We start from the raw sequence: 11,707 nt of genomic DNA, 5'->3' as shown, positions 1-11,707 counted from the left end.
GCGCGGGGCGGGGAAGGGGGTCACCGGGGCTGCTGGGGCGGCGCGGCAACGGGGGTGGCACGGGGGCGGGGTGGCGCGGGGCGGCGTAGGCTCGGGCGCGGGCGGAGAGAGAGAGGGGACAGAGATATGGGGCACGAGCGGGCGTCGATGGATTTTAGTTAGGGCACGGTTCTTTGTCATCCGCCAGCAGATGTCAAAGATCCTAGCTAACGGATGTTAGCTTAGCCACTTTCTTTGTCGTCTGCTAGCGGACGGCAAAGAAAGTGTCCGTTAGGTGGTTCTCAGTAGTGGGCCACCCTCATTCTTTGTCGTCCGCTAGCAGACGGCAAAGATTCTATGCCGTCTGCTGGCGGACGACAAAGAGTTGGTCGACGGCAAATAGTGTTTTTGCCATTAGCCCTTTCTTTGTCGTCCGCTTTGTAGAAGCAGACGTCAAAGAGGCTCTTTGCCGTCAGCTGGCAGACGACAAAGAGGAGGCAGACGGCAAAATGCCAGATTCCAGTAGTGTGTGGAGGTGTGTCTCCGTCGGATCTCATGGGATTCGATCGGTGCTGGTCTTCGGTGGATCTCTTTGGATCCAGTTTTTGTCCGTCTTTGTTCGTGTGGTTCCAGGGTTGATCTTTCCAATCTACAACTCTCTTTATCGGCGATGGTTGCTGCTTTGGTGTGTTGGTCCTTTGGGGCTTTAGCACGACGACTTCCCGACTGTCTACTATAATAAGGTTTGCCAGACTCCAATGATGGAGGGGCGATGATGGCGGCGCGCCTTCGGCTCGCTCCAGTGCTTGTACTCGTCGCTAGGTGGTCCATAGACCTAGTCATAATTTTTATTACCTCTTGTGTTCTCTGTACTACCATGATTGATGAATAGATTAGAAATTTCTCCCGCAAAAAAACTATATATTGGGTGAACACAAGTGGTATGCAAGATATTATTTCCTCCACAAAAAACTCCCCCTTATGCAAGACCTTTTCTTTTGGACCCACATAACACGTACCACCGGGCCACTAGCACAAACATGTCCTGTAGAAGAGGGCCTAGTACTGCAGTAACCAAGTAGCAAATCCCAAGCAGGCTTGGTAATCAGGTTGCCACGGACAAATCAAAACCAGGGCGCATGTTGGTGGGCCGTGAGGGTTACCTGATGAGGTGTTGCTCCGTGAGATCGGCCCCCTCGCCCCCCCCGTCGCACCGGGCAACACGGGGGAACCCTAGTGCCGCCATCGCCAGGTCCTCCTCGTCCCCTCCCTCGCTTCGCCGCCGCTGGAGGGGCCGCCGGCGAAGTCCACGTGTGCCCCAGGGAAGGTGGTGGCGGGGCGTTTCCCCTCTCCACGGCGTTGTGCGCGCATGCGCTACCTACGTCGCCTTGGACGTGGGCGAGATGCAAGGCCGCGGGAGTGGCTTCAGCGCGGGGAGAGGCTGGATCCTGGTCGGGCTTGGCCGGATCTAGCTTCTCCGCCCCCGTTGGCCTCCCTCGATGTGGTGCGTGTCGTGTCGACGGACAGTGCTCAGCGACTCCATGGTGGGGTTGTGGACGTTTATTTGCGGCGGGCGGCGTTCGACGGCGAGGTGGGGCTCGGTGGCTTCGTGGTGGGGCTGTGAGATCCGGCGGCCAACGAGGGCTGGATCCCGGGGCGGCGGCCCGGACGGCGGAGGATGTGTCGGCGGCTGTGGACTCGCGACGGGCGACGACGCGGATGCAGTGGTGGATGATCCATGCACAAGACGCTTGATGGAGGCCATTGGAACAGATCTGGGTGAAGACCTGCTCGCGGCTGCTGCCGAGGCCGGCACTATTCAGTGTCGTTCCCTTGTTGAAGGCATCGCTGTTCAGAAGTTCCATACCACTATCTGCTACCTCCGGGGGAAAATCCTAGATCAGTACATCGGATGACGGCGACACTATTGTGTCGTTTCCCTCTTGTGGCGTCATTCTTGGAGGTGTAGACGAGCTTGAGGGACCAGTGGACAGAATATTTGGTGGAGCGGTGATTCATCCTACACGTTAATGGTGGCGTATCTCGGCGGCATGGCACATTGGAGACTCGGCGCCCGATGTGTGGCGAGGGACTCGCGCAGGAGGGTGACATTATCAGGCGTCGTGGTGGCATCGATGGCAGAGAGGCCGGGCAAGGTGGATGCAGTAGTACAACACTAAAGATGGATTGATGGCAGATGGCTGCGGCGGCCTCATACCCGGCAGGCATCCTGGTTGAGGAGTGTGCCGGACTGGTAGGTGCCCCATACCCGGCAGGCGTCCTGGTTGGGACCTCGGGTCTTAGATGTTTTGATTTAGCTGCGATGTCTGTCTGGTATTAGGCCCAGGCTATCAGCGCCCCTTCATCAATTAGATAGGAGTTGAGACAGTTGTTGCTTAGACGATGACTTTAGTCTTATTGTTGTATGACTTTGTAAAGTCTTGTGAGAATAATTAATAAAGTGGCCGTATGCATCGTTCAGATGCAGAGACCGGGGTCCTTCTCCTTTTCTAAAAAAGTGTTGGTGGAGCCGTGGGGGTGGACGGGTGGTCCATGGCCGCACTACCGATACTACTCTCTTCGTTTTTTCTGTCTGTATATAAGATTTGATCAAAGTAAAACTTTCTTAACTTTGACTAAGTTTATATAAAAATATATTAAGATTCATAATATGAAACCAATATTGTTAGATGCATCATGAAATAATCTTTAATACCATATAGCTTTAGTATTGTAGATGTTAATAATTTTTTTGTATAAAGTTGACCAAACTTTATGAAGTTTGACTTTAATCAAATCTTATATGCAGACTAAAAAACGGAGGGAGTAGCAAGTAGCACCATTATTCCAGCGAGCAGAATCTTTTTTTCTTTTTTGAAAATAAAAGGAGCGAGCAGAATCTTTAGTTGTGTCGACCAACCGTTTGATATTTATTCATTTCTCCGCTTCTGTTTTCCCACCGTCCCGTTGATCATCTCCAGTACATCTGTACAGGTCACATCCAATTATGCGAGGGATTCCGGCTTCGCTTGTGCCGCGGGTTGGCTCCATCAATCTCTCTCTCGACTCTCGTGCTAGTAATACTGCATAAACTAAACTGAACCGCTCTATGGAGAAACAGGGGCGCAGTAGGTGCGGCTGCCTGATTTGACGACAATCCGCCTACTCGGCTTGAGACCATGAGGGGCCTGCAAACTGCGATCGGAAGCTCAGTTCACTCTAAAGAAAGCAACACATTTGTGATCTGTGAAGTCTTCGTCTAGGATGATGTATGGCGTGCAATGTGTCGTTGGTGGCGTGTTTCTCTTTTAAGCATGCCATGCAACTTGGGGGATAAAGTGTGCGCTAAAGCAACTGATGCTTGATTCCATCATAATATCTAGGGCTGTTGAAGATAGGTACGAAGTACCGTGCAATGACTTGTGAACCATAGCAACTCAACAGATAGGCGAGATATTTTGCATAATACTCCTTTTTAGAAACATAAGATATTTTGGATCTGTCAACAACACGTTTGTTTTCATAGTATCTTCTAACAAAAGATATTTTGCATATACACTTTGTTAGAAACATGAGATATTTGTGATTAGCATCTAACGTGAGATATTTTGCATACTCTTCGTTAGAATCATGAGAAACATAAAGTAAATTTGGCTTCGGGTTATGCATTTGATGACTGTGATTTAACTAAATTATTGACCATGTAGACAAAATATGAAAATTAGACCCAAGAGAAAAAACAAGAATTTATGTTTGGATGTAAATATTGGGCTGGAGGAATTAGACTGAGGTTCAATGCCAAATGAGCTGAGATATTGAATTGGGCTACACTTCAAGTTTTGTTGTTTGGATGGTGAGTAAACTCGTAATTTAAGTTGGAGCCAATTAATTTCCCAATGTTGTTTGGTTGCCTTGTTTTGGAATCCCGAAATAGGAGGCATGACAGTTACCATAGTGGGATAAGGAGATGGTCGCGACCGGAGTTGAGGATGCAGCGGTGGCCAAATTTGAGCATGAAGGTTGGCATCTTCTGCGATGAGGTGTGACCGACCCTGATGCAAGCTCTTCCACCGTTGTTATCGCGTTGCCTCCCAAGAAAGACCGCCACAATCTAAGTACCTCAGTGTCGGCATCCAAGAAGGATTGCCCCGATCTAAGCACCTCTATGACGGTGACCAAGAATTATCTGTCCAAATATGAGCTCCTCAGCGCCACCAAGCAACCAAGAAAGACAGGCCCCGACCAAACAAATCCACACAAGTGAAGAGGATGAGGAGGTGGCAACAGTTGAGTAAGAAGCGACAACGGAGGTGGATGGACTTGAGGAACAAGAAGATCCACGATATCCTCGGCGACGGTGCTCAGTACCGGAGAGGGTTCTATCGTCCCGTGGGAGGGAACGACCACTATTCTTTACATACATATTATTTTCTTTTCACTGACAATCTTTCGTTCACAATGCCCCTCCATACTACTACTGATTCTTAGTAGCAGGGCAACAACAAATATTTTTACTATATAACGCTAGGGAGAGGTGACATTTCTGTGCATAAATTTTCGGGATTAATGCACAAATACAAAGTAAATGGAGAACATCAACCGATATGTAAACACCATGGTTCTTTCTGCCAAATGCCATCTTTTTAAGGGCATCCCCAATAGAAGATGCAAATCTCGAGATGTAAAAATTTACATCTGCAAAAAGTGTTTTTTACATCTCCAAAAAAGAGGTAACTCCAACAGATGATGTATATTGAAGATGTAAAAAAACAACTCCAATAGATAATGTGAAGTGGAGATGTAAAACTGTCCGCCGACCGCGCGGCAGTGTACATCCATTGTATAGCAGCACAAATTGAAATAAAACATCCTGAAAACAACTTAAAAATTTCACATGCCCACAATATAAAATTATTATATAACTCATCAAATTCACAAGATCAAATGCACCACAAATACAACAAAGTTATTGCACAATGCAACAAACAAGATCAAACCGGCCGCCGGCAGCACGGCTGTGTACTGCCATACACGGAACCGATGTGCTTCGGCTTCTTCTTCTTCTTCTTGTGCATCGCCACTAGCATAGCAATGTCCTCTTCTTCATTCAAAACAAATTCCACATCCTAAAATGAATCGTCCATGAAAGAGGAGTCACACGAGCTCATCTACAATGCGGAAATCATCGTCAAAATACCTCTCTAACCCCAATAAATAAACCTTCAAATTTGCTCGATTTCTTACCTTGGGGGAATTTCGTCGAACACCTTGCTTGTGGGGTCGAAGAAATCGGTTGGATGCGGTTGGGCAGCGGTTCAACGGCGATGGCGGCTCGGCAGAGCAGATGGCCGCAGCCCTGCAGAGAAGACGACAGGAGCTTGGCGCTGCGGGCGGCCGGCTTGGCGTGGCGTGAAGAATGTTGGAGACAGGTGGCGTGGCGCGCCTCCCCTACCTCCGGCGGCGGGTCTTGGCTAGGAACAAGCCCAGCCCGTGCACGACCTCGCCATGGAAAGCTTTACAACAGTCGGACATCCGACGAAGCTTCAATTTGAAGCGGCGGCCGAAAACGAATTGGCGGTTGCGGGGGACAGCAGTCGCTACTACAACGAGGCAGGCGGCGGGGGATAGGCGGGCGGTAGCGGCGTTGATTTTGGGCGAAATCGGCAGACGGTGAAGTCGGGTGGGCGGCGGGCGGTCGCGGGAAAGCCAAATCAAAGCAGTTAGGCAGTTGGCGCGCCACTCGCGTTTTTACATCTTCAAAAGGTGGAGATGCAAATTTGCATCGCGAGGTGTCCTATTTTACATCTTCAGGAGACGGAGATGTAATTTTTTTTTTTGCATCTACATCATCTGGTAGAGACGGAGGGGGGTTTTGGCCTTGAGTATTGAGTGCTTACAAATCATACATATGGTACGGCCCTGTCAAGGGGTCATTTTCTCGCATAGAAAAGGAACCACTCACGATCAACTCACTGGCATAAACACTGGCAATCAGAAACACCCATTCCCAACATTAAAAACTGAGAATCCATGACAGCACCGAGTCGTCAGCCACATATACAATTCTAAGTTGGGTTAGGTGTCCATGTTAATGATCTCAATTATTGAGACTGTTGAATCTAGCAGTATGAAGAATTGCTTGTTCAATGTTCGTCTCGCTTACTTCACTTAGCTAATCAATAAACGGCTCCTTAATTTATTTCGGGAAGTACCAGTTCTTTTGCTCCCACAATATTTTAGATTCGAGACGAAAGAGACGTCGGTGGTGGTATCATATTCATCGCCGAGCTTGACGGCTGCGTAGTATTTTGTTGCCACTCGCACCGCCGTCGTTTTCGGGCGCGGCCAGCTCAGTGGGCGCAACGCGCTGCATCGATGTTTGTCGTGTTTTTTCTTTTCATTTTCCCTTCTTCTTCTGTTTTCACTGTCGCATCGTTCATACTGCAGGTGCTGTCACTGGAGATTCACGGTCGCCACAGGAAAAAGTGTCGCTCTGACGAGGCAAATGCAGAATGTCGACATTGTGTGGCGTTTTGTACTGCTGAGCCCGGCTACCTTAGCTAGCTTGTTCGTTCGTTCGTGAGTGGACGGCTGTCAATTGTTGGCATCATAGCCCCCGTGGCGCGTGTTACTCTTGTCTGCTTCAACGTGTAACTTGATACGGGTACAAAAATAGGGCATCAGTGTTTTGAACCTGCTTTTAGCGTGTTATCTAGTGCACTTAGTAAGACTGCGCTTAGGTAAATTGGAACGGGAACAAACCTTGCAAGGGGGGACAGATCAAGAAGTCAAATTGAACGGACGATTTCTTCCTCGATGGTGGTAAAATACTGTATATCGTAGATCAACGGTTCAATGGGGCTGAAGCGGCTGTTTCTTGGGGTCAACTATATCACCCTGATGTGACCAAAATAATTGCACTCTGTATAGTCACGCTTGACTTAGCCGGGTCAGCTGACTGAATTAACTTCCCTGATTATTCCACACAAAAGCTGTTCTGATTATTGATTGGCGTTCGCTAGATTCCTCACCAACAAAAAAGAATAGCACAAGGAACACAAAAAAAAATGCAGGTTGGGCTGAGTCATGCATGACCCAGCTAGAGATTCTTAAATCGGGCAGAAAGGAACCTTAATGTATGTATTCCCGCAAAAAAAAAAGAATAGAAAAGAATAAGAACCTTTCGTGCAAGTATCAGTCACATGACACGACGTAGATTCGCGAAAAAAAGAAAGTATGACACGGCGTAGCATACGGAAACTGGCCTTCGTTGTTAAGTATATCTCCTCTCATCTTGTACTTGTAACACTTAAAATGATGTACTAGTATACTCAAGGGAATCCAAGTGTCGCAGAAATCTAGTGAAAAACAAATGGGAATAAGTGATCCCAGATTTCTGATAGCCGGTGGAAGAAGGAACGGAAGTCTACCCGGCCGACCGGGCACCTCTAGAATCTTCGCGTTTAAAATTCTCAGAATAATTCTTCTTGAAACCGTGAATTCAGCGTCTCGACTCTCAACCACCCAACACCAACATGAAAGAAATTGTACCAGACACCAGCGGCTCAGCTATTCAACCACCAAACATCAACATGAAAGGGATTCGTTTCTCGTTATCAGTCGTCTCGTCAAAGCGGCTTCTTATCAGTGGCGGAGCTAGATGCAGATTACGTCTAGGGCTGTGCTATGTTGAGTGATGAACTTTTATGATTTTCTATGCTTTGCATGAAAAAATTACAAAGGAAGTTGTTTCTAGGCCTGGGGCTATAGCCCTAGCTGCCCCAGGCCTGTCTTCGCCACTGCTTCTTGTTGTTACCAACTTTGCATTGACATATGCATACGTAGCTGATACGTACCTACAAATAGATGCACGTCCCGAATAATGTTGGAGGCCGAGGAATTGCAATACGATGGCCTACGGTGGTTAGCGGACAAGAAGAAGAAAAAGAAGTAGCTAATTGTTCGGCTGACACAGTGGCCATACCTATACCTTGCTAGCATGAACCGCGCAAACAACTGCTGTTTGTTCGCTAACCACATTGTCTCCAGCGACTTAGCCGAGGCAGACACGGATGGATACGTTCGTGTCACACTCATGGCTGACGAGGACGCATGGGCGCACATGCACATGCATGCCACACCTAGCTATAGATCTCAACCGTCGCACGTGTATCGGCCGGCCGGCCGGCGTAGCAAGCAAGTTGAAGCATTTATTTTCGTACCAGTTCCCTTCTTTACTTGCACACCAATTAACCCTGTTTTTTACATGCTCCGCCTTGCTGCGATGCTGCTCCTTTCCCAGCACACACGCACAGACACACGCTAGAGAATGCAGGGTACCAGTATATACGAGGGAATACATTCGGTGTACCTGGATGGATGGAGTTATCCATCACGTGCGCTCGAATCTAATCGTACATTAGGCGGCCTCTAAACACTGGGTTTAACTAAAGCAACCGCGACACACTACTGACACTAATCATGGGTTAGGCTTTCTCGCCAGCCAACGAGATGGCAACACACACCCACATGGTTAGGCATACAATAAAACAGTCTCCATGCCATGGACCGGGAACAAGCTAGCTCCCCCGGCCACCTTCCCTTTCTCTCGACGGGAATCATGGCTCGTGTTGGTGCACCGTGCACACCATGTACAAAGTACCCACATCGAGATTCGCGTCATTACTGGTGAGGGGACGCTTGACGCCTTGGCAGATTCCCGCTTCGATCCGGGCTACGTAGCAGAGTCGATGGCGCCTACGTCCAACACGTAGTTTGATATGCTCGTCACAAGCTTGTGCTTCACGGAGCCTGGCCGGTTTTGGGTGTGCGCTTTGGCTTTTGGCGAGACGCACCTGCAGCTGCACCCTGCACGCCTCAAGAATCTGAGCTAGGGCGCGGTGCTACCTTTGGCTTTGCGTCGTCCAATCATCTCTCTGTGCAGGACGGTTCAATTAGTACTAGTACTACTAGTACTCTACTGCCACTACAGGGATTTGGCCGTTGATAATTACCCCATAGCCGCCCTCGTGAGCAGCGGCGGCCACTTGGAGTATAGAGAAAGAGAACCCGGGGCGCCAATGGCATCTGGCTACGACGGCGAGGCCTCTTTCCGGGAAGCAAGCACAGCTAGCTTTTGCTTCGCTGAGATTTGTGCCCTAATTTCTATACTCAAGAAACTTCACGCCCAAGCACAGTCGCTTTGTTGCGGGGGCACTGGCTGGCTAGTATACTTGGCCAGTAGCAGCGGTAAACAAATGCTGACGTTTTCACCGAGCGGGGAGTCCGTGGCACCATGTCGCTTGCGAAACGCGCAGCTGGGCGAGGAAAAGGGGGTAGAGCAGAATCCGGTGCTCGGAGGGTTTTGCTTGGAAGCACGCGGCTAAAACGACGTGCGCCGGTGTGCGTGGCCGGCCGGCAATGGAGCGTCCGAGGGGCAAAGCTCGGCTGCACGAGTAAGGCGTGGGCGGTGGCCGTCCATGCGCTGTCACACTCGGAAGCACCGTGCTCTCACACATTCGGGGACATGCCATGCGTCCGTCGGATCCAACCAGGACGTGACGTGCTTCCTCCGGGATCGATCGTTGCCTCCAGCGTTCTACGGTCACCACACTTGCAACGATGCAGAACCTGTATACTACTCTCTCCGTAAAGATATAAGAGCGTTTAGATCATTAGGGAGTATTTCAATGTGACAACGGTTAGCTAGAACTATATATGTGTATTGAATTCATGCTTCAGTCAACTCATCCAAAAGTCCAAACTTATGGAGAAAGGCGGGCAATATATTTTAACACTCCCCCCTCACGTCTAGCTTATACCATATTGAATTCATGCTTCAGCTAACAAATCCAAAAGTCCGAACTGATGGAAGGGGTGGGCAATATATTTCAACAGCGTGCTTGTAAACGTCAACATTCAAGTATGTAACCATAAAAAAACTACTACTACTACTACTTGTGGGAGTATAGTTTTTGTGCAACATTTCAAATACAAATATGATTTCTAGTGAAATGATAATCCTTCTTTCCGCTCAATGCATTTACTCCTAAGGACCATGAATTGCTCGTCAGAAAATACAATACCCTAGACGAAAGTGAAGTGAATGCTTAACGAATCTCTTTTCATGTCTCTTTTCCTACCTTTTCCTGTAGCGCGCACTAACTTAACTAAAGTTGGAATCTTCTCAAGTCTTGTGCAAGTCCATCCCCTGTCTACATGATTAACCGAGGAATTTTGCACGGCAGTTTGATTCATAACAGAGCGGCATACATACTCTCATTCAAGCGGTGTCTGCGCGCCTAACCTTAAGAAATTTCATGGTGCAGCGCCTAGATGCTCTATGAAATACGAATACTCGATTTCCCTTAAGGCGCATGATCGATCGAGAGATGAACGCTGATCGGAAAATGTATAGCCCAGATAAGTCATGATCTGTGGGCAAAAGTTTGTGTCCAAACAGGGATTCAAAATGGTTTCGATTTACATATGGGTGCTGCACCAAGCACACAGAGGAAAAAGGAGCTAGGAGAAGGATGCGTCCAGCGGGCGATCCAGATGGCCGGAGCCTCAGCACATGAACTTTTTCTCAGATCCTTCACTGCCTCTCCGGCTCAGGCGAGAAACCGGAGAGATCAGTCTCCTTCGTCTCGCCAGATCGGTGATTCTTGAGATCCCGTTGATTCAAGCCGGGCTCTACTCTACTAGGCGACGAGCTTAGCCGGCTAGCTCGCGACGGACACCTTCCTGTACTCCTGGTGCCCGCGCCGGGCCTCCGCTCCCGACGAGAACCGCTGCTGCCTCCGGGCGGCCTGCCTGGCGGAGATGGCGTCGAGCTGCATCTGCTCGTCGCGGCACTCCTCGCTGCAGAAGGGCGTGTCCCCCTTGTACATGAAGATGTCGCTGTCGCGAGCCAGCGGCTTGGCGCAGAGCGCGCACGCGTCCAGCGCGGGCATGCCGGGCTCGGCGAGCAGCTCCGCGTCAAAGAAGAAGGAGCAAGCTACTGAAGCTGCCATTGTGGGCGTGTGTGGAGGCGAGTTTCGAGCAAAGCTGAGCAGAGCGTAGAATGGTGGTGCGCTTGCCTGCTGCTTTCGGTGTGGGGCGAAGGGAGACAGAGGAAGAGGGAAGCGAGCGAGTTGGGTGAAGCGGAGGGGAAGGCTCCGGTATATATGGTGCTCTGGTGCGTGCGGATGGACGTGGAAATACAGGACAGTTCGTGACTCATGAGCGTGTGGCTTTAGCTATAGAGCCAATTCCCCAAGTTGCAAGAAAAAGTTCCCCAAGTTTGTCCTTTGTTTTTTTTAATGTGAAACTAGCAAAGTGGCCCGGGTAAACGCAAGGGCATCTCGTCAGTTCCAAGTGTCAGGATTTTACTTTCAAAATGCGAAGTGTTAGAGAATATAACTTTTAGTTTTATGGGTATTCATGTTATCTGAAACGAAATAATATGGTCTTATTACAACAGCAAATATTATGCTTAATAAAATATCACATGTGGATGTAACATATTTTTTTTAATATATCGGCAAATGATCATTATCATTTTTGAAGAGTCCTGTATTAGTGAACATATGTTCCACTGCTACAGGTTCTTAGATCAAATATAAATTTCGAGAGCTAGACTACAATTTTCAAGTGGCGTTAGATTGATATGCGAGCACTTGTATCGTCAGTTATTGGTATTGTATGGGAAAAAAAGTATGTATCTATATTATGTGTTTGAAATAAT

At 48.7% G+C, this 11,707-nt stretch overlaps 1 protein-coding gene across 1 annotated transcript; it reads right to left on the bottom strand.

Annotated features, from left to right (window-relative positions):
• Positions 1–10,426: 10,426 nt before the first annotated feature.
• Positions 10,427–11,108, bottom strand: LOC123186073 (FCS-Like Zinc finger 2). Its single transcript, XM_044597866.1, has one exon. It carries the CDS (start codon positions 10,992–10,994, stop codon positions 10,704–10,706), a length of 291 nt encoding a protein of 96 aa, XP_044453801.1. The 5' UTR covers positions 10,995–11,108; the 3' UTR covers positions 10,427–10,703.
• Positions 11,109–11,707: the final 599 nt, after the last annotated feature.

This window comes from Triticum aestivum, chromosome 2A (genome assembly GCF_018294505.1).
Source record: "Triticum aestivum cultivar Chinese Spring chromosome 2A, IWGSC CS RefSeq v2.1, whole genome shotgun sequence".
NCBI classification, from domain to species: domain Eukaryota; kingdom Viridiplantae; phylum Streptophyta; class Magnoliopsida; order Poales; family Poaceae; genus Triticum; species Triticum aestivum.
The sequence above is the reverse complement of the archived record's forward strand: the minus strand, read 5'-3'. Positions and strand labels throughout refer to the sequence as shown.